This window comes from Suricata suricatta, chromosome 7 (assembly GCF_006229205.1).
Source record: "Suricata suricatta isolate VVHF042 chromosome 7, meerkat_22Aug2017_6uvM2_HiC, whole genome shotgun sequence".
In the NCBI taxonomy this organism is placed as follows: domain Eukaryota; kingdom Metazoa; phylum Chordata; class Mammalia; order Carnivora; family Herpestidae; genus Suricata; species Suricata suricatta.
In genome coordinates this window covers 120,032,907-120,056,290 of record NC_043706.1, presented here as the reverse complement: position 1 = coordinate 120,056,290, position 23,384 = coordinate 120,032,907, and the positions used below count along the sequence as shown (strand labels likewise).

Genomic DNA, 23,384 nt, shown 5'->3' with positions numbered 1-23,384 from the left:
AAATGAATATTACCTTTACTTGAATGGGGAAAAATGTTACTAGGTTTGCAGTCTACCTTGAATTCGTGTTAATAACTTTCTCTTCAAATTTTTTAAATGTATAATTATCCTTTATAGTAAAAGAGTATTTGCCCCATTAAATAATTATTTTGTTTAATGTACGTCATAAAGTCTTCTCTCTTCTCGTCGGCATACTTATAACACGTACTTGAGAAAATGTCACGCCAGTGTGATCCTTTGCTGATAGCCAAGTCGAATGCTTTAAAAGCAGAAAGCTCCAGTACCAGTAGCATGACCAGTTGTAACGGGCGGATTTTGTAGGTCTCATTCTGGAACGTCGCCTGATAGCGCTGCACCACCACCTCCCCCTCCGAGGCCTCAGCCTTCTCATTCCAGATCATCATCTTTAGATATGAACCGGACCTTTGCAGTCACCACAGGTAGGGGTTAGAGAATCGTAATGCCGATTATCATTTGATTTTAAAGTTCATTAAAGAGCACAGCATTTATTTTCTCTCAATATGTCTCATTTTTTTATTCATCTGAAGGAAAAATTTTAATTTAAAAGCTGTCAAATGAGAGGACTTTTTTTTTCTTAATGTGTTTGAGTTAAAATGATAGGAGATGGGAACCTGAGAGATTCCATAAGAGATCTGAAAAGAGCCATGTGGAGAGATTAAGGAGGAAAGCTGACGGGTCTTCAGTTAGCTGACAGAGAAGAGAGGAGACACGTAACTCCCTCCAAGGCTTTCATTTTTATGTGACTGGTGCTTTTGTTATTGTGTTGATCAAAATAGAAATTTAGGAGCAGAGGATGATGATGTTCTGTCTTGGACATTATGAGTTTGGAATGATAAGAAAAAGGGACATAATAACAAGGCCATTGGACTTACGGGTTAAGAAAGATTGTATTATATGAGAATCATTTACATAGAAATGATAGAGTGAATGAAAAGAGAAAATTTGGAAGTCTGCGTATTTTATAGCTGAAGAGCACTCAGAAACAGGAGAAGCAAGCCAAGATTGCGTAGTATTAGGGAGATGAGCATGTCATGTTCATGAGCATGTTACCAAACATTCTTAAAAATCTTCATCATTGCGTCACGTTCACTCCGCCTGTTTGTTGTGCTAGCAAAGGGTGTACTAAAACGACAACTTGTGTGTTTACTCAGGCCAACAGCAAGTGGGGGTTGTCGCCCATCCTCCTGCAGTGCCTCCAAGACCACAGCCTGCACAGGTACTTCTCCCGTGCGCTCACCACTGAGCGCTCTGACCTCTGTCACGTGCTTGCTGCTGCTCTAGAATTGTTTTGAAGACTGGGAATTACCTACTTGCCATTCTTGATGAGCATGTCATTCAGAGAAGTCAAGAATAATGATTGGAGTTATTTTTTGAAAGAAGCTTAAAAGTGGACCAGGGGAAGGTTTAGCGGAAAGAACGTGGGTGGGGCGTAGGAGATGTCCGTTTGTGTCCTGGGTCGAGCAGCGACTCAGTGCCCTCACTGCATCTCTGGAGATGGTACGCCACCAGTAGAGGAAGCGTTAGATGACCCCTGGATCCTTGCCAGGTCGAAATTGTTTCCATCCAATCTGTTCTAAGACAGATTCTGGATATAGCTGTTAGTCTTATGTGACCGGCTGGCTGACTACCTTTTACATGAATGAATTTGGCTGATTTTTCCAAGTTAAATCCTGATAATGAAGTTAGTTATTTGAAGTTAAAATGGTTTCTTAATCTTTACGACTAGGATACTGAAATTCAAAGATTCCAGTATTTATTTTATCTAAAGTACCAGCGAAAATACTTTTTTGGGTTAAACTGGAAACCCAGTGAGTTGGTCACTTGATTCAAGAACTGCCTAGTGGGAAAGACAGACCTATAAACAGCAATTACAACAGAAATGCTGCACCAAGCGTGTCTGAAAAATGCTTTGGCACAGCTTTTCTAGCTAGTAAGGTCAAGGGTCATATTGCAGAGGTGTAAGTACAATGAAGGAAGTAAGGCTTTAAGCAAAGACTTGAGAGGTGAAGTAGTTCTTCTTGGGGAGGGGACCCTCCGATAAGAAGGAATGACATTGCCTGGCATATCCAAGGGAAGAGGAGTTCCTTCGGGGCAGCTGGGGTGATGGGGAATGAAATTGCAGAGGGGGGAAGGGCAGAGCGCCTCCAGATCACACTAAGAAGGACAGAATTTTTCTTATAGAGATGGAGAATTTTTAAGAGATAAGCATGGAAGAGACAACAGATTTATTCCTGTATCGTCCTGTATGTCCATCGTCATGAAACTGTTCATACTGCGTTTTAATTCCGTGTTTTCTTGTCTCTCATCCTGTGCTAGACTCTCTGCTTCCTTAAGTCATGGACCTTATTTTTTTGTTCACTGTGATTGGCCAAAATTCGATACTCAATACATGTATTTTTATGTTGAAGGTCTCAGAAGGGTTGCTCCAGCAGAGCTATGGGGGACAAATCGGAGGGAAGTAACCCGAAGTATTGGGAGAATAGCTAGAGCAGTAGTTTCTACGCTCAAAGATAGCCTTCTTAGAAATGTAACGGAACATTTTTTAAAATAAAAATAACTTTGGGGCACCTGGGTGGCTCAGTCGGTTGAGCCTCCGACTTCGGCTCAGGTCAGATCTCTCGTTCGTGGGTTCAAGCCCCGCGTCGGGTTCAAGCCCCGTGTCAGGCTCTGTGCTGACAGCTAGCTCAGAGCCTGGAGCCTGCTTCCGGTCCTGTGTTTCCTTCTCTCTCTGCCCCTCCCCCTCTCATGCTCTTGTCTCTGTATCAAAAAATAAATAAAACATTAAAAAAAGTAAATAAAACAAAATAAAATAAAAATAACTTTTAAAGCACAAACTATTCTGCAGAAGCCCAATTAAAAAAAATAGATGCAAGTGGAGAATCTGAGAGTCGGGCCAGACCCTCCCTGTCCTTGGATGTACTTTCTTTGCAATAAGAATTTTGTAAGAGTATCTTTTTTGTAATCCCCTTTTAAAAATATCTATTTATTTATTTATTTTGAGAGAGCACGAGAGAGCATGAGCAGGGGAGAGGCAGAGAGAGGGTGAGAGAGAGCCCAAGCAGGCTCCGTGCTGTCAGCACCGAGCCCATGCAGGGTTTGATCTCACAAACCATGAGGTAAGGACCTGAGCAGAAGTCAAGAGTCAGATACTTACCACTTGAGCCACCCAGTTGCCCCTAAAAGGATCTTTCTTATCGAAAGTTTCTCTTCTTCACTTTTTGAGTGTCTCAGCATTTCACTTATGGTGTTTTTTAGAGCTAGATGCACTGTAGTGCACCTCCCTGAATTTACAGTCAACAAAGTTACCAGTACAATGCATTTTCAGAGAAGGTTGCAGCCAGCCATACACTAATGTGTGTTCCTCCCTCCTACATCGTGCAGGCTGCTGGTCCCGTTGTGCATCGCCCAGTGGATGCTGATGGCCTAATAACTCACACTAGTACTTCACCTCAGCAGATACCAGAACAACCAAATTTTGCAGATTTCAGCCAGTTTGAAGTGTTTGCTGCATCCAACGTAAATGAAGAACAGGATGATGAAGCCGAGAAACATCCGGAGGTCTTGCCGGTGAGTTTTCAATGGCTTAGCTGATTTTCTGCCAGGAAACTTCCCACGTTAGGCAGGTCTGTAAATGGAGGAACCTCTAAGAAAGCAGAAACTAGAATGGACTTTAGTGAGTAAAATATCTTCTGCTGCGGCTTTAGAGGATCTCTGTTCCCTAGGTCTGTGCTTCTTGATTTTTTAATTGGCCTTAGACACCTGCTGGTTGCAATATAATAATAGGCATCAGCATCTGGGTGGAAGTGAGCTGTCGTGTGAAAAGACACAAACACAGCCATCTGGTCATGGCTAAAACACTGCTCAGGGGCCTGCGTCCTAATGCTGAGCATCTGATGTGTGATTTGGTGAAGGTTTCCACGTAATAAGTGGCTGTGGTTACCATAGCTACACTCCATTTGTGTTTTGGTAAGTCACCAACTACAGGATGCCAGATTCGATCTTTGCAGGAAGTGTTCCAGGAGATTCTGTTTAGTTCTAGTGGCAGGAACTTCTCTAGGGATCCCTGACGTCACTAAACATAAATGTGAAGTTGGAGAGACTGAGGAATTCTAAAATCACTCTTCTGATCCAAAACTCCATGCATATTTGATTGGCATAGTTTTTTATTAAATAAAACTTTCTCATAGATCCAGTCCATGGGAAATTTTCTACTAGCCATTCTTCAAACCTGTAATTTTCTGCCTAACCCTGGGGCCTCTAGGCATGGGGGCTGCACCTCCAGGAAGGCAGGGCGGGGCCTGAGGGAAAGGTGTGCCAGGGCATTGGGTGCTCAGCCCTCTGGGGTGGAAGCATCCCCTCCCCCAATCATGAGAACTTTACAGACAGTGCTGGGCTGCATCCTCAGCCCTCCCCTGCTCCCTCAGAGATCTGTCACCTCCCCTGCTCTCTGCCTTTCTGTAGGACAGAATGGTCATTGTACAGGATTTTCTCAAATTTCTTACTACCAGAAGGAACATTTCCTTAATATTTTACTCTCTAACTTGTCAATAAATGTATTTATGCATAATTGTATACTGATTATGTATAGTTAGGAACGATAATGTATTCATCTCTAGGTTGAAAAAGCTTCTGATCCTGCAAATTCTCTTCGAGTTGCCAAAACAGATAGTAAAATTGAAGAGAAGACCGCTGCTAGCGCTCCCGCCAATGTGGTACGCGGCAAGTCTTGTATACTGCTGGTTATTTTGTACATGTAAAATGTTCTCTGATGTCATTTTTACTTTGTAAGATTTTAAAGATGATGGAAATCTTAGAAATAAAGTTTACTGCAGAGTACCTAACCCACCCACTTCCTAGAACTGTAATATACTTGGTCTCAGAACAAGGTCTGCCTGTTTAAAATTTCTAGGAGGTCATCACCTGTCATCTAGTTTCGATCATAGGTTCTCGGAATTTATCTGGTTACTACCTTCTTCCACATGGGTAAAATAGAGCGTCCTTAGTGGTCAAATTCAGTTTGTTTTTTTGAGTCTTAAGTATCGTAGGGAAAAATTGTCAACCGTAAAGTGGTTGTACTCTGTGCTCTTCTTGTCTGTTTGGGGGATTATTTCCCCCCACACTTTATGAAAATTTTTAAACATGCAGTGAAGTAGAGAGACGTTTACGTTGTATACATCAATAAACCCGCACCTTGACTGCACCATTATCAGTTTACTGTACTTGCGTTATCTTGTATCTCTCCATCCTTTATCTACATCAGCTTTTCTTATCGTTTTTGCATTTTTCAAAGTACATTACAGATACTGGCATGTTTTTCTGTTTAAAGAAAAGTTTTGGTGTTTTTATATTTTCTGTTCTCATCCAGACATTTCCAATAGTTATTACAGCATGTGTTTCTGAAAGGGCTTAAAATCTACTTTCTGGACACCTTATTTTTTACTGTATTTCTGTGATTGTTTTAATACTGAATTTTATTTTTGTCAGTTCACAGCAACAAATTGCATGTAACCAAAGATATGGCAGTTGAATCTGTTGAGGACAGATTCACAATTTCCAACTAAATACCCGCTGGTATTCAAGAGTTATAAATTATTGGGGCACCCAGGTGGCTCTGTTGGTTGAGCATCCGACCTGCCTCGGGTCATGATCTCACGGCTCGTGAGTTCAAGCCCCACATCAGGCTCTGTGCTGACAGCTCGGAGCCTGGATCTTGCTTCAGATTCTGTCTCCCTCCCTCTCTGCCCCTCCCCTGCTCATCATGCTCATGCTCTCGCTTGCTCTCTCTCAAAAATAAATAAACATTTAAAAAGTTACAATTCTTGTACATTTTAATTATGAGTTTTTAAAGTATGCTTCATTTTCCACTTCTTTATAAATTGCTTTATTACTGATACATTTTAGTATTTTTGAGTAGGAAATACTATGATAATGGATACGTATTTCTGGAGACTCCCTTTTTAATTTATTAAATAGGTATATATATATTGAGCATGTTTCTTGTTGACATTTAAATTGTGAATCTTACAGTTTTGAGTCAGATTTGAGACTCAAGAAACTCATGTTGCCCTTTTTAAAAGAGTATCCCGTTAGGTACATTCACAATTGTGATGACAACTGGCCTTTCCTATTGAAATATAATGTAGCTGTTGTTACATCTGTAGAAGTTGTTTTCAGGTGGGACAGATGACTTTTAATTTTTGGAGAATAAGCAGTTGAAAGAAAGCAAATGATGTTGGTAAAGTGCTAATTAGCCGTGAATGTTTTCAAGACATGCCCGTTGTTAACGGAATTCTTCTCTTCTAGAGCAAAGGCACAACACCCCTTGCTCCACCGCCTAAACCTGTTCGAAGAAGATTAAAATCAGAAGATGAACTACGGCCAGAAGTTGATGAACATACACAAAAGACGGGCGTCTTAGCTGCTGTTCTGGCGTCCCAGCCTTCCATCCCGAGGTAATCAGAGAGGCTCCTGAGCGAGTGTAATCACTGGTAACAGAGAGCACGGCCATCAGAGTATCAGACTGAAAGAAATTCTGCTCGGACTAGCTCTTTAGTGGAGCTCTCCTCTTTGAGCATTTTCTCTTTTATGAGTAAAATTCTTTCTCCTTTTCTTCTTTCTATTATCAAGTTCAATTCCAATTCCATTTTAAAACCCAGACACAAACCCTAGAGCAGATTTTTAAAAAATTAATAGTGTAGAATAACACCAATATTTTAACTATAGTTTTCCTGGATCGAGACTCAGCTGACAAAGGGCTTGTGGGCCAAATTCATCCCGTAGCCTGTTTTTGTACGGCTCAGAGCTAAGAATTAGATTTTCACATTTGTGTAAAAAAGAGAAGAGTAAGACAAAGAAGAAGAGAAAAAAGAGAAAAGGATACACACACACACACACACACACACACACACAAGAATATGTTACAGAAACCATATGGCCCACAAACTTAAAATATTTACTGTGCGATTGTTTATAGGAAAAAAAAAGTTGCTAATGAACTCTCCAGAAGAACAACAACTAACATAATAGCAATAATAATTAAGCTTCTATCCTTTTGGTTGACCATTGACACTAAGCAAGCGAGGCAAAAGGCTATGCTGTTAACGCAATAGATGCTTCTACTTTCTGGATCTAAGAGATAGGTCAGGGAAGAATGGAGAGAAGTTGAAGATAAGAAAGGAAAGTCATGTTTTCTTGCCCTCTTTATCTTCACAGGTCTGTTGGGAAAGATAAGAAAGCAATTCAGGCATCAATTAGACGCAATAAGGAAACCAACACAGTTTTGGCCAGATTGAACAGTGAATTGCAGCAACAATTAAAGGTATTCTGAATCTTCACTTGCGAACTTCCAGGGACTCAGAATATCTTACAGTTAACTGGAACTTAGAAGTGACCCAGCAATTCATAGGCTAGTATGAATGAAACTTCCCAGGTAGCAAGAGAAACAAATGATTTATCTAAAATGTTCTTTATGCTTTTAAGTTCTTTTCATATTAAAAGGAATTTTGTAATCTCACTTCTGGTCTGATTGCCATACCCTACAGATGTATGGCATCATTGTTACTGTAATGTTTCTGAACTTTCATGACAAAACCCAAGAGAGGAAACGTTGTGACCTCAGGTACCTCCAAGATCTTAGGGTTCTCTACACTCTTGCTGAATTCTAAGATGATTTGAGTATTGTTAGTTTATCCTTTTATCAAAGGCAACTCAGAATCTATTAAAGGGACTTACACAGGTCTAAAGAAGAAGGAGAATGGGGACAATTTAGATCATGTCACATGTGGAAGAGAAAAGACTAGCCTCAGTAGAAATGCTGCTTATGGCCAGCTTGTATGCCTGTCACCTGGACTTGAGGGGAATGGGTTTGTTTTTCTTACTACTGTGATTTCTTTGAGTCCCTACAACTAAAAATTAGCCAGAATCATTTATGGTTTACCAATATTATTAAACATTCATGTCTTGTAAACCAGTGGCTCTCAAATCTTAATATGTACACAGTTAATCAGGGGTCATGTTAAATGCAAATTCTGGTTCATGTTAGGAATGGACTGGGCCCTGAGAATTCTGCATGTCTCATAAGCTTCCAGAAGATGACTGTTAGTCTCAGCTTGAGTAGCAAAGTTGTAAACCACCAAGATGAGAAAAGAGTCTGTGGAAGTATACATTGAAATATAAAATTGTAAAATGAATGCAGGGTTAGTTTGTTCTCAAAACAATCTGTTTATATCCATCATCTAGCATTTATCATACTGTCTGGAATTAGTGTCTATAGCACATTTGTCTCTCTGGCCTACTGAAATTAACTCACGGAGAGTAAATCATAATATAATATGATTTACATATTTACAATAATACATTGTCCAAATCAAAATACTTTTCAGAGAAACAAGAGAGGAATATGTTAATGTGTGGGCCAGGACAAAGAAATAAACCGGGAGTCTCTTAGATGAACTCTTAACCGTCTGTGTCCATCCCCAAAACCTAGCACATTTGGGCATTTGATAAATACCTGTGAGTGAATGATATTTTTGTATAACTCTTTGATGAAAGAAGGGATTTGTAGTCTGTGTTTATGAATTTGGCATGTTGTAAAAAAAGAAAGTAAAACTGAGAACAGTCTTGCTAGTACCATCCCTTGACAATGAAAATCTTACCAGTGTATGTTTTTTGGAATAACTGAAGAAGCCCATAGAAACATCTGTGTACAAGCTATTTTAAGAACTTTTTCTCACGATATCTGAGAACAGAAAATAGGAAGTAGGATATGAAATAGGAAGAGGTAGTTCTGGGTAAAACATGACACTATCAGGATGATCGAGAAATAGAAAAAAAAAGTAGGTGAGTTAGAATTTGCTGGCTATCTGAAAAGACTGCTCAGAATCAACAGTGATTAGAAATTCTGGTTGCAAAATAAATTTATTCCTTGTGAAACAAACTCAGATGAGGTTCAGGAGTTGTTATGACCAGATAGAATACCGGGAGAAGGACTCTGTTTAATTGCTTCATCACCTGTTGCTGCGGGGGGTAGGCTTTCTGCAAAATGCATGATACTGGCTTTTCTAATAATGAAACAAAAAACATCTTATTACCCTGATGTATTTTGTAAGAAAAAGATTCTAATGAAGACACCACTTTTCTAAAGTGAAGTATCCTTTTAAAATATGACTGACTATTCCCTCATCTTAAATTTAAATTGTTTTCTTGATACTAGTTGTTATATCTGCCTTCGTTTTTATATACTTGGAAACATAACTTAGCTCTGCATCTTTTCGCAGGATGTTCTTGAGGAGAGAATTTCTCTGGAAGTTCAACTGGAACAGCTTCGACCATTCTCTCACCTATAAGCCAATTGCCGTTAACTGTGAACAGACCCATTTTTAAGCAGTTCTGGGTTCAAGCCAATTTGGAGACCCAGACGTGCAGCTCACTGCTTAATTTGAAATTTTATGATTCTGTTTTGCCCTGTATGTTCACCTGTATTTAAGTATCTTTTATTTTTTAATTTCAACAATAAAAGGGTCAGGATGACTTTTTCTGGAGGACATATGGTTTTTGTTGGCACCCCACCCTTCTCTACCCCGTAGCGTCAGGAACTCGGAACGCTGGTCCGGCGCCCTCACGTGGCCAGGACCTCACGCTGATCTGACGTAAGGAATGGCCTTCCCGTTTTTATATCTCAAGCCCAGACTGATATATTTGCAGGAGGGAGACAAAATTGAATAAATTGTCACGTTGTCTTTTAGGTTTACATAAAGCATTTACATTGATTTTGTAAAAGTCTTTAAAATGAGTTTCCTACTTAATCTCCGATTTGAAAGAACTCTATTGCATGAGGCCTTCTTCAGACATGAGCAGCTGTCTTCAGGAGTCCCGGGGGACTTTCAGGTTCTTCATGTCCACTTGGGGGTCAGATTTTATCATTTTTCTTGTGAAAATTTGAGCCATTTGACAAGTAACTTGAAATTTGTGTGTGAGAGGTTTTGACTCAGAAGTCACGTAAATTGGGGGTAACTGTGAAGCCAGGCCGCTCTTACTGGTCTCCTAGAAGGGAGGGAAGTGGCGAAACCGCCAGCAGCGCAGGTACTGCCCACCTGCAAACATCACCATGTTTTGCATGATTTATTCACTCAGCTCTCAATTAGAAGCTTATGCTTATCAATCACTACAGAGATCATTTTCAAGTAATAATGTTTTAAAACTTCTGAGGGCATTAATTATTCAGAGAATAAATGGAAATTCCTTGAGATTTCTAGTTTACCTCCAGCCATCTGGTCATTCATTCTTTTGCCATAAGACAGGTTTTTTCCTATTAACAGAGCTTCTGAAGTGTGCCCTATTAAGGATGATATACTGTCTCAGACTTTGTTTTATATTATATGATATATACATTTTAAATCACATTTGTAAATTGCATTCACTGCTGACTAACAGCAGGTGTTCCCTCTACCCGTTTACTGTCTGTGGGATCAAGATGTTAAGCTGCATGGATATAACAGAATCAAAGTGTGATTTTACACTAATAAAACAGCACAATATTTAACTTTTGTACATTTTTTAAACAAGAATTTAAGTTTTTAAGAATTAGAAGGAATCTGTGTGTTTATTATTGAAAAAAGATGTTGAAACTAGCCCAGTTCACAATCCTAGGCTGCACTATTAGATTTTATTATTATCTTAAAGGAGAATATGAAACAGAAAGGAAACACAACTGAAAGCTTCTGAGATTAACATCTATTTTAACTAAGTAAAAAATATTATTACTACTGCATACATCAGCAAAAGTTCCCAGGTAGCTAGTAGGTTATGGCTTCGTTTGTTAAATAATTAACCGAAGGCTTTAAAGACACAGAAGACTACTCAACCCCTCTTTTGCTGTTTCTCTTAAAACAGAATTGTCTTAATTTCTTTATTTTTGTTTCTTAAAGATTTTTTCCCCACCAAATTTAAGTTTTTTTAAACTTCTTATTTGGAAGGTCTAAAATTTTAATTTTGGAGCCAAATAAAAAAATAAGTTTTTTTAAGTTTGTGACCAAAAAACGGTTAAGAGTCACAGAAAACTTTTTAGCTCTTGGTAGTGGTTTCTTTTAATGCTCTCTGGAGGGGGACATTCATATTCAGGATACATACAGCAAGGTTTTGAGTAAATTGTCATTCGTAGTATACACATTTCTAAATCAGTTATATCATGAAAATTTATAAAGATCTGATTGACAAATCAACAAAATATTTCTCTAAACTGATCACTTAAACATGTTTTATTCTGATTTTTTTCATTAGATCATAAAACAGTGTTCAAATTAATCTAATCAAAATAATACTGTCCGAAAAACTGCCACCAGAAAGAGTGTTTCAAAAATCTGGACTCAAATTGTTGTTACTATACATTTCACGTAGTTGAACATGGATGATAAAGTTAAAAGTTAGGAAGGACTTTCTGGCTCAATCCTAGTTTGTTCCATCATCCAGGACACATCATCATTCTGGTTCCTTCTGGAATAGAAAATACCATGTGTTTGCCAGGCAGAATTAGCACCCAGAGTATTTTCTCACTTGTCCATCCTGCTTTTGATGGCACGTTGGAGTACTGAGAACCACAGAAATTTGTCAGCCTCAACCTCTGTAGCACAAATCCATTCACGTTTTGGACCTTGAAGAAGAAATGCATTCTTGATATCTGTAAAATATTTGAGGGTACTATTTAATCATGGCAGGTCATAACCAAAAGAAAATGTTTTTAAATTCAAGAATCAAGTCATCTTTAAGAATTTTTTGAAAACTAAAAATGGAGTCCAACAAATACAAATCCAGTTTAGAATATAACTTCCTCAACATACTGAATAATTTAAATAATCTATAATAACTTTTTGTAACTCTTTCATTGTAATTAGCAGTTATTTTTAAAGACTATGAATGGTAGATGATGTAATGGTCCTTAATTTTTTGTCTTGGTCACTCCAGGAGAACTGCAGTCAGTAAGGTCTACACTGAGAGCTGGTGCTGAGACCCAGGCCTGCATCACGGTGGTCTGAAGGCTGGTATCAGAATGAAGCCAACTACGTGGCTTGAGTGCCACCTGTCTGGCAGGTTACAGCATGGCGTTTTGACACAGGGCAGGGCTGACTACAGGGGATGAAAGCAGACATCATACCCTCCTTAACCATTCCCAGTGACTATAAGTAACCAACTCATGTTACTTGAGTTTGTCTTCTAGGTGGAAATACTTATTTTTGCCTTTGGTGTTTTCTTTTTTTTTTTTTTTTCAGATTCAGATTTAAAATGGGGCTAAAGCTAATGGGAAGCAGCCCTTTTTAGTTGAGTTCCTTCTCTAAGATCTTGATTCTGGTTTTAGCCTTAAGTCCTGCCTTGATGTGTAGTGAAAAATATTGGCCAGATTGGCCCAATAGATATTGAGGAAAGAGAAGGATCCTTTTGAGCTTGAGAAGTCTATAGAGTGTAGGCTAATAACTAGAGATAGGCACAGCAGTTTTTTAAAGTAGGATTTCTTTTTGTAACAGATGATCATTCTTTTGGGGTTATTAATGAGTGAAATGTGTGTTACTAAGCATCCTTTGCAAATCTGTTAATTCCAGAAGAACTTTCAACTTGAATATGAATTTAAGGAATGAAAGGCATACCAGATCTATAATAATCACTTAGTCCTAGTGGAATGGGAATGTAGATAAAGAAATATCTATAAAAGTAGCAACTATAGGCAGTATAGAGCCCTAGTAAAATGGAAAAGTGATCAATAATAATTTAAAATTGTAGCATTTACAAGAAGTAGCAAGTAGTGGTTAAGGGCTCCAGCTCTCCTGTGAATTGCTTCAAAGAACTCAAAATGATGTGGGTTCATGTCTCCCTTTGTAATTTTTGAAATTGTTTTTCTGATATGTAGGTGCATATCTGAAAATACGGGCATTTCTTTCTTTTGCTATTTCTGATAGATGAAAGTTTAATTAAATGAAACCTAGAAACATTTGGATAATTATTGGCAAACTTGCAAATTAAAATCCCAGTGCCTTTTCCACTTTCATATTTTATTAGTTAATGAGCATTATAAAATACAGCCTCCTAAAGGTATTTAACTCTTGAAAGAAAAAGAATACATACATTTGGAATCCGGAATATCCTCTACCAGTAACCTATGAAGAGCCACCGATGCAATGAACTGGTAGGTTGATTTTGAAGTCCTTTCAAATGGAGTATGAGATGTGCCCCGACTTGCAACAAGTAGTGCATCGTTGAAGAGGAAAAGACTGAGATCGCAGGTGTGTTCATAGACCCTGTGTTAAAGAGGAGAAGGGTTATGTATACGTACGCACGTGCTGTTGCCCAGTTCACCATCATTGCATTGATAAGCCAGGTGTCGAGGCTTTTGCCCACTACCGACCTTTGGAATGGCTCACTGAAGTTCCGAATATGTATAGTCCCTTCTGTCTCTCAGACCAGGGCCATGGGTGGGCCTCAGGGTTCTGGTGGAATGGACCGAACGTACTCATTGGCCAAGTATTCAGTGTAGGGGAAATAGCAGATGAACTTTTCCTCCTTTATGATATGAATCATGCAAAAGCTGTGTTTTTAAACACATGTAATGTTTGGTATTTTATGTTTGAAGTATTTGGGTAATCAGGAAAGTAAGTTTTTGTTTGGTTTCATCTTTAAAGGTAACAACAGTTTGGGGTGAAGAAAAGCACAAGAACCGATGTGGCACACTACCGTGTCTTAAGTACAAAGCAAGGAAAAGAAATGCATTTAACTCCTAGGTAGAAAATTAGAGTTTTTCTAATTTTGATTGGAGGGAAATCAATAGATTATACACTTTGTCAGTATGAAAGATTAGAATTAAGTAGCTCTTCATTTTCACTGAGATTGTTGCAATGGTCAACTGTAGGCATGTTTATCAACAGGCAAGATGTGGTGTCCTCAGCCTCTGTCTATGACCCTCTTCACTGTTGTGTCACCGCAGCCACAGTCTCTGTGTACAGTAGGTGCCAGGGTGGTAAGAGGAGTGCTCAGCAGAGTCATCCGCCCCCCCCCCCCCCCCCCCCCCCCCGCAAACACAGTGTCCCCAGTGTCCCCCTCCCCACACACCTGCAGTGGCTAAGTGAAGCTAGCTCAGGGCTTTGATGGAGGATAACCAAATACCTTTCTTCTCTTGGAACCATCAAGCAATCCTGTTACTCCAAGGAAGGGAGTCCATTTACCGGCTTGATGTTCAGAGGAAGGCTCTCATTTTTTGTCTTCACCATCTTTAACTTTTAAATTGTCTATGTACATCCACGTAAAGTTTTACATAAATGCTAAAGTGACGTGAGTCCATACCATTGTCTTTTTTAAGTGTACTTTTTTGGTGTCACTCTTTTGGTTTGGCTCCCTCCTCCCTACATTCAAGTCACCTAGGTTACCGAGCTAGTACCTGTCTGTCTTTGTTTTCTTCCTTGCTCAGATAATCACATGCATATGTACGTATTTACACATCTATTTACAAGTAGGTTGCCATTATTTTACAAAAATGTAATATTCACACTTTTTTCCTGCTGCTCTCCACAACAGAAATCCCTTCAAGTTAACTGGTTTGGCTTTAGTTTATTTTTTTTAGTGGGCAAATAACACTTAATGGTGTGGGTAGACCATCATTTATTCAACTCTTCTCCTTTTGATGCACATTGGTTTTGTTTACAGGCTTGGGTCTTTTTCCTCCCTTCCCTTTCTCTCTCCTTCCTTTCACTAGTTCTTTATTGTCATTATAAGCAATGTTCCAATAAACTGATTTTTACATCAGACAAATCCCTTACATGCTATTATTTCTATCAGATGGGCTTTGGGGGTTGGATTGATTGGTCAAAGGATTTATGTATTTTTATCAAAAACTATCAGATTGCTGTCCATAAAAGCTGATATAATTACCACTTAGACTCCACTTTATACAATGGCTCTGACTTATACATAGCACAGACTTTTTAAAAAACATATCTATTGTTGAGAGAGCGTGGGTGGGGGAGGAGCAGATAGAGGAGGACAGAGGATCCAAAAGTGGGCTCTGCGCTCCCAATACGGAGCTCCAACCCACAAACCATGAGATACCACCTGAGCTGAAGGTGGACGTTCAACCAACTGAAGCACCTAGGCACCCCAGAGTACAAACTTTACTGACCATCTAAATTACCTGGAGAATTTTGTCAAAATGCAAATTTTGATGCCGTAGAGCTGGCGCAGTCAGATTATCTATGTTTCTGAAATGTAATCGGTTTTTCAACTCAGCTAATAGATGATGCTGACGTGCAGACCGCAATCTGAACAGTGAGGCACTTAAATCATTTATTAGCTACAACTATGTCAAGCGAGGCAAAGGACTGGTCCCAGAGTTAAACATTTTTAAGGAGTACTGAGCTGCAGATTCAACTTTTTGGAGAGTTAGGAAATACAGGTTGTGTAGAAGAGCAGTGGCCACCTGACCCTAGAACCAGCCTTTCCTTTTTCACACATTTCCTTCCCATCTCTGTGTGATGGTGATTTAGGCTGGAGGAGTTGGGGTGCTTGCAGAAATCAACGTTAGAGGTCAAGGTGATAGGGTGTTCTGACAATAGCGTGAGGGAGAGAGGAAGCAGGAGGGACATTTGAAGTCTGTGTCATGGTCTGTATGTGGTGGATGGTCACTTTAAATAGAAAAGGACACCCACATTCTTGCCCTTTTTGACATCATTTTTACCATATTGCTGATAAGGACAATTATGTCTCCTATCATACCAGTTTAGAAAAATGTTCAGACCTATTATAAAATTTTGCTGTTTTATCCCAGTTATCAGAGAATATGCATACAAGTTTGCTTTAAAGAAGTGGCATTGAAAGGAATGTCTGCTTTGGTAAATAATCACTCTTTTCCTTTGGAAGGGGTAACATTGAAAGTGGAGGTAAAGGAAAAAATTCCAGTTGAGTGGCCCACTTAGAGCAAGTGGGTGGGTAGGGAGCCCAGGGAAGGGAAGGGGCGGGCACATTAACTCAGACTTGGAGTTGAGGCCATTTGTAATCAGAGGACATGAACAGGGAAACAGGCTTGAAAACACACAAAGAGGCTTTTATTATTTCAATCCGATTACGAGAATGCTATTTAAAATATAGCAAAACCTGGGATTGTGAATAACTTGTTCTGCAAGTGTTCTGGAAGATGAGCCACCATTTCTAATAAACTTTAACTTGATAAACAAGCGATGCCTTGCAATACGAGTAGTACATGATGCCAAATGTCACATGATCACAACTGAGCCAATGGTTCTTGAAATTCGCTCTGATATACAAGAGCTTTGGATCATAAGCATGTTTATGGAATAAATTATACTCAGAAACCAAAGTCCTACTCTATTAAATCTGGGTTCTATTTAGAAAGAAGGTTTTCTTTTTTTTTTTTAATTTTTTTTAATGTTTTATTTATTTTTGATACAGAGAGAGACAGAGCATGAGAGGGGGAGGGGCAGAGAGAGAAGGAGACACAGAACCAGAAGCAGGTCCAGGCTCTGAGCTAGCTGTCAGCACAGAGCCTGACGCGGGGCTCGAACCCACGAACGTGAGATCTGACCTGAGCCGAAGTCGGAGGCTCAACCGACTGCGCCACCCAGGCGCCCCAGAAAGAAGGTTTTCAAAGCCATTTACTAAATTAACCCCCTCAAGATCAAGTTTTCATCCAAAGTCAAGAAACACCAAGAATTGTTTTTTAAAAAACAATTCCTCCACATATATAAAAGTAAATAATTTCACCTTTCATATTGACGTAATAGAGCGGCTGAAGTGGAAACTACGGATCCTACTAGGGTTTCAGAAAGTCACTTCTCATACTTCTAAGGGTAGAGCTTTTTCCTCTGGACTTAGAATTTTTCTTATTCAGAAATAGGTCAAATGACTCAGCAAAATGTAACAGATCTATTCTAGTTTAAATTCCTAACATCATTCTAGAAGTGTTTTGTTGTTGTTTATTGTATCAGACTGCCAAAACAACCAAGTACCCAACTTCTATAAATACATAAAACCTTCAAAGGAATTTTCAGAATACAGCCTCCAGCATGAACAGCCAACTGAGCATCGCTTCTCCGAGCTGACCTGAGCCGACACTGCAGCTCCCACACATCCACACTCCGACTTGGGGCTTGTATGGTTTTTTTGAGTTTCCAGGATGAGAGTCCATTCAGAGTCCCTGGGAAGTCCCCAAAACATAGTGGCCCTGGTAAATGACTGTGCGTCTCTCTGGGTAAGGCTAAAAGGAAAGTTTACAATATATTTTGGCAATGGAATAGGGTTTTTCCTCAAAAGGACTCGGTCGGAGAAGTGGATGGCTCCATTTGGTGATTCAAAGTCATGTCACTATTCACCAGTCCCAGAAAGCTCTACCTTTTGGCACCTTTGCATCAACTGAAGGGAGAGGGGAGGGGAGAGGGCCTATTTAAAAATCAGCAGGCTTAAAATCCCATAAATGAAAATTGGTGTTTCTGGGGAAAAAAAGTATATTATAAAAGTTCCAAATTACATAATATATTATAAAAGCTTCACATATCCCCAAGCTCTTTGGGCCATATCCACAGAGGGACAAATAACTCCAAATTTTCTAACTCTAAAATGACTCTATGACTTCATCTCTACCCCCTGAGGAAAGTTTTTCATTTATGGTGCAAATATTTACTTGTTTTTCCTGTGTCACAGCTTTTGTTTATTAGTTATTTGTTTCATACCTGCTGCTCAGTCGGTGAGTTCATTATGAGGAAGGTTAAATTCATCTTTCCACATGCTGATCTAATCAGCAGGAGCACTGAGACCTGGTTTTGAATTTCAGACCAGCACTTACTTACTCTGTGGCCTCAAACCGCTTAAGTTAAATCCAGATTCCTACTCATAACATGGTCCCAGTCCTCATGCCTCACCAAGTCATCGTAACGAGTATATCAAATGAGAAAATTTAAAGTATATGGTAAATTCTAGGGGTGCCTGTCTGGCTCAGTCATAAGAGTGTACAACTCTTGATCTTGGGGTCATTAGTTCAAGCCCTACTTTGGGTGTAGAGATAGATAGATGGTAGATAACTGATAGGTAGGTAGGTAGATAGAATTAATAAAAAATATAGTAAAGTATAAAGTCAGTATAAATATAAGCAGTTTCCTCTGAGTAGAAATGCCTGATGGAAGCCATAGGAATGGGATTTCATGGGTTTTATGTGACTTTCTAAAATGATAGAAAGCAAAGTTGCAGCCTAAATATTCTGTAACATCTTTTGGAATATGAACCTATCTTGCATTTACTTAATTTCAGCTTTTCATGTAAAATTACAAGTACATTTATTGCTTGGCAAATCACTGAGATAGTGCCTATTTAAATATAAATGAACCTTATAATTTGAGTATAAAATAATTGAGTATTCTCCCATTATCTCAAATTCTTTTTTTTTCTGTTTTTTATTTACTTTTGAGAGACAGAGAGAGACAGCATGAGCAGGGCAGGGTCAGAGAAAGAGGGAGGCACAGAATCTGAAACAGGCTCCAGGCTCTGAGCTAGCTGTCAGCACAGAGCCCGATGCGGGGCTCGAACCCAGGAACCATGAGATCATGACTTGAGCCGAAACCGGACACTTAACCAACTGAGCCACCCAGGCGCCCCCTCAAATTCTTAAATGTACTCTCTATTATCCAATACTGAAGACAAGCCTAAATTCTAAAACTTGAGACAGCTGGTTTTCAGTTGGACATGTAAAAAGCTGAGAAGTCCTAACCTCCATGCTCATAACAAAAAAGAAGCTGAAAAACTCAGTATCAATAACTCTTCTTAGGTCCATCAAAGAATTTCAGTCAGAAGGAAAACCAGCAACCCAAAAGCCAGAGAGACCCACTGATAGGGAACCACTGCTTACCAGAAACTCCCTGATGGAACTGCATCAGGACAGAATATTTGAAGGATAATTGACTAACTGTAGAGACATGTGAACTAGTGTAAGAGATTGAGAACTCCTGGAAGCCCAGCATTAGGGGAACATTCTCTCCCCACGTGCATGAATGTTTTTAATGTGATTTTATTTTAAAGAGTGAAGATTTATTTTTTTAATTTTTTTTTAAATTTTTGAGAGACAGAGACAGCATGAGTAGGGGAAGGTCAGAGAGAGAGAGGGAGACACAGAATCTGAAGCAGGCTCCAGGCTCTGAGCTAGCTGTCAGCACAGAGCCCAATGCAGGGCTCAAACCCACGAACCGTGAGATCATGACCTGAGCCGAAGTCGGATGGTCAATGGACTGAGTTACCCAGACGTACCCCACCCTTGCATGAATTTAAAAGTTGCAGGAGTTTTACTTCAAGGAGCCCCTTACAGGTTCTCACTGTAAAGAACTAAAGAAAACTCTTTTCATTCTTCCAGATGGGGAAGGGAAAAGTAACTTTTTTGAAACATGCCCGAAGAGTTCTCTTCTCCTTAAAAGAAGACTACCCTCAAAGGAAACTATTTTATCAGAATTGCACCAACATGGGGGAGGGAAACTTGTACCCCCAGCTCCTTCTTGGTTTCCTGTGTCTTAGAGGGGCACCGAAACAGAACAAAACAAGACTGAGAAGCACTTGTGAAGGTCCTAGCCTAGGGGCCCAGCTTACCAAAAAACGAAGACCTAGTCAGGAGACTACAGAACCCCTCCCCTCCCCTACCTTCCATTTGACTACCACATCCATACGACTCCTTATAATGCCAGGGATGATAGCTATAAAGAACTAGAAGGCTCAGACCCTATTTAAGGGATCTCTAGGGAAACAAAAGGGGAGACAAAAACAAGAACACCAGCATTAACTATAGCTTCTGACCCTGCAGCTACAACGAACAGTAAACACAGGCTAACCTCTAGCCAGATCAACATAAAACCTCACACTAAAGACCTCTTTACCTCAGTTCCTTTCACCCAATATATCTAGCTTTCAACAAAAAATTACAAGTCATACTAAGAGGAGAGAAAAAAATTTTGATAAAACAAGCATTAGAATGAAACTCAGATGGTAGGGATGTTGTTGGAATTATTAGGAATTTTAAATATTTATGATAAAGTAAGGACTCTAATGAAAAAAGTGCACAACATGTAACAAAAACACAGATGGGTAATATGAACAAAAAATGGAAACCTCCCATTTTTAAAGTGTATTTTTAAAATATAAAATTGCAGAAATTAAAAACACTGAAATGGAAATGATTAAGCTTTTGATGGGCTCATTTGAAAATGGGACATAGCTGAGGAAAGAATCAATGAGCTTGAAGGTACATCAATAGAAACTTATCAAACTGAGAAGCAAAGAGAAAAAAAATTGAAAAAAGAACAGACTATCCAAGAAATGTGAAACAATTACAAAAGGCATACATATGTCTAATGGGAAAAGCCAGTGGAGAACAAAGAGAACGGAACAAAAGAAAGATGTGAAGTGGTAATGGCTGTGCATTTTACAAAACGATTGACAGACACTAAGCCACAGGTCCAGGAAGCTTATAGAATGCCACGCCTAGGCATATTACATTAAAACTCCAGATAATCAAAGGCAAATGTAAAATCTTGAAAGAACCAAGAGAACAAAAACAAAACAAAAAACCCACCTTACCAAAGAGGAACAAGAACGACATTGGATGTCTCCCAGAAACCATCCAAGCAAGAAGAGAATAGAATGGAATAGAGTTTAAAGAACCCAGCAACCTAGAATTCTGTAGCCAGCAAAATTATCATTCAAGAACGAAAGGAAAAGCCTCTCAGACAAAAAAAAATTGAGGAAATTCATTGCCAGTAGAACTTCCTAGTAAGGAATGTTAAAAGAAATTCTTTAGGGAATAGGTAAATTATGTAGGTCAGAAACTCAGACATAAAGAGAGTGTTACCTTCATGAATACATGAACATAAATTCTAATAATAAAAAACTGGAATAATCCCTAGCATGTCTCCCACTTTGCTAGTATGTTCCAAATTTGCTGGTTTGCTAGCTAGTTTCCTTCCGTCACTGCAGCTCACTTCTATTGCTACCAAACAAAAACAACAAAGCACTATGACCATGACAAAAGTGATACAATTGTGTAATTTGATTTAGAATCATTCTAGGCAGTAATAGAGGTGAGAGGATTGGGTTTCTTCCAACCATCATCCCCACACCTCCCCCTTCCACCTATGCCTTGGGGAAAAATTCAGTGAAATATTCATTGAAATGACAGGCAAATCCATTTTTACTTCTTTTATTGAAATTGGACTAATTAAGGGAGTTGATTTCTCTCCATTTGGTTGCTATTTGTTGAGTTCTCACCTTTGTCATTAATTCTAAGAACTTAGTTTTGCAAATAATTTTCCAAAGCAGGGATCAGCAAATTATGACCCTGCCACTTGTTTTATAAATAAAGTTTTATTGTAACACAGCCATACTGGTTCATTTATGTGTTGTATTGTCTATGAAGATTGCATTATTTGTTTATTATATCATTATGTTGCTGTTTTGTGCTGCAAAGGTGAAGTCAGTAGTTGCCACAAGATATTTACTATCTGACCCTTTTTTTAAAGTTTTTATTTATTTTGAGAGAAAGAAAGGGCAGGGGGGACAGAGAGAGAGGAAGAGAGAGAGAATCCCAAGCAAGCTCTGCACTGCTAGCCTGGAGCCTGCTGCAGGCCTCAAACTCATGAACAGGGAGAGCATGACCTGAGCCGAAATCAAGAGCGGGGAGCCTGACAGACTGAGTCACCCAGGCACCCCTCCCCCAATCTTATTCTAAAGGACTAAACGGGATGCCAGCTGATGGAACTTAGCACCCTCCCATCTTTTGCTCGACACTACTGTGAGGTGCAGAGCAGAGACGGTGAGCCCTCAGTATAATAGCGGTTGCTTGGTGAGACCGTTTTAATACTAACCTCAATAACTATGTGAGGATAATTAACTGGTCTTCTCTTTCTTACAGCTGAGCAGATCACTGGTGTGACACCCACCACTTGGATCTCCTTTCAAGCAGGAAAGTGACCAACCTTCAGAATTCCTGCTTCTGTGCAGTTTGTGGATCTCACAGAGGCCGTGTATTTTCTCCCATTCCATCCAGTAGCTTCCAGGACAATGTGAGTAACGTGATAAAGCATCTTACGCCTTACATGATCTCAGAGGAATGTGTGTGGAAGTTCTCAGTTCAGTACAAAGATTTGTTGTAAACTTATGTCAGACATGGTTCTCGATCCCAGACACAAATAAGCAAGTCATCGTCATAGCCTTAGGATAGTTAGATGTTTACCTTACAGAGAAACTTGCCACCTCATCACAGCAGTGAAGTTGGGCTACGTCCTGGACCCTAATCAGATATCTGTTTTCCTCTGATAGAGTCTATGAAATCAAAACCAAAATTAGAAACATTCACAAATTTATAGAAAATAAAAGTCCCACAACTGTAGAACCATTTTATATCCCACACAATGTTGAGTAGAACTCAGTTTAATTATGAAAAAGTGAATGTTTTTATTATTAACAAAACAGGCTTTCTTTAGAAAGACCACAGAATGAGCAATGGAAACTATCTTTGAGGGTGTTATCTAATTTTTAATTTTTTAATTAATTTTTAATTTTGTTAATTAATTTATTTTTTAAAGTTGCTAGTAATCTCTACACCCAATATGGGGCTTGAACTCATGACCCCAAAATCAGAGTCTCATGCTCTTCTGACTGAGCCAACCAGGTGCCCCTGTCATCTAATTGTTAAAGCTACTGAAATTACTGTTTTATTTAGACATTCTTTAAATGCTTTCCTAGTATTAAAAAAAAAAAAACGAGGGGGGGAGCAGGAAAGAAGGTATCCATCAAGAAAGGGAAATGATTGGATTGTTACAAATTAAGAAGTTAGGCTCTTGTACTGATCTGGCTCTGGAGATGATCACTTGGTAGGAACAGTGGCCCAGAGATAAAGTTCAGACTCTGTGAGTGCCAAGATTAGGGACTTTTTGTCATCCAATGAACTTCATGCTCCCTACCAAAATGTCCAGATCTAAACTCTAACAAAATAGCTCCACCTTGTTTCCCCAATTTGACCAAATAAAAGTAACATTTCCAATCAATTGATACTTTAATTCAACGCCATTCATGTGCTGAGGTCCTACTAGGTGCCAAACACTAGAAGACAAGAAAATCATAGCTCGTACCTGCCAGAGCTCCCATTCTTATGAATGAAGGATTACAAAAAAGTGTGACAGAGATGCTCCAGGTGTCACAGAATGCCCAGGAAGGGGGACACTCACAGCTGGAGATGTTGGGGAAACTTCATAAGGAAGATGACTGAACATGACTTTTTTGTTGTTTATTTTTGAGAGACAGAAAGAGGAAGTGGGGGAGGGGCAGAGAGAGAATTCCAAGGAGAC

The 23,384-nt window shown here is 39.2% G+C and overlaps 2 protein-coding genes across 7 annotated transcripts in view; one reads left to right on the top strand and one right to left on the bottom strand.

The window, feature by feature from the left end:
- The window catches only part of REPS1 (RALBP1 associated Eps domain containing 1), an 83,694-nt gene extending 73,133 nt beyond the window's left edge, over nucleotides 1-10,561 (top strand). For 5 of the 6 annotated variants that reach the window (XM_029943677.1, XM_029943679.1, XM_029943678.1 and 2 more), the window contains 7 exons: nucleotides 322-440; nucleotides 1,173-1,237; nucleotides 3,403-3,588; nucleotides 4,638-4,733; nucleotides 6,325-6,473; nucleotides 7,234-7,339; nucleotides 9,297-10,561. In XM_029943677.1, the coding sequence (XP_029799537.1) occupies nucleotides 322-440; nucleotides 1,173-1,237; nucleotides 3,403-3,588; nucleotides 4,638-4,733; nucleotides 6,325-6,473; nucleotides 7,234-7,339; nucleotides 9,297-9,365 (790 nt within the window). In that variant the 3' untranslated portion in view covers nucleotides 9,366-10,561. The remainder of the gene's footprint in view (nucleotides 1-321; nucleotides 441-1,172; nucleotides 1,238-3,402; nucleotides 3,589-4,637; nucleotides 4,734-6,324; nucleotides 6,474-7,233; nucleotides 7,340-9,296) is intronic. The other variant, XM_029943680.1, reaches the window with a different exon arrangement.
- A 700-nt stretch (nucleotides 10,562-11,261) lies between these two features.
- The window catches only part of ECT2L (epithelial cell transforming 2 like), a 64,932-nt gene continuing 52,809 nt past the window's right edge, over nucleotides 11,262-23,384 (bottom strand). Inside the window, exons 17-19 of the mRNA XM_029943240.1 lie at nucleotides 22,271-22,359; nucleotides 13,132-13,304; nucleotides 11,262-11,695 (exon numbers count right to left, since the gene is read on the bottom strand). Coding sequence (XP_029799100.1) covers nucleotides 11,568-11,695; nucleotides 13,132-13,304; nucleotides 22,271-22,359 — 390 coding nt within the window. The 3' untranslated portion in view covers nucleotides 11,262-11,567. The remainder of the gene's footprint in view (nucleotides 11,696-13,131; nucleotides 13,305-22,270; nucleotides 22,360-23,384) is intronic.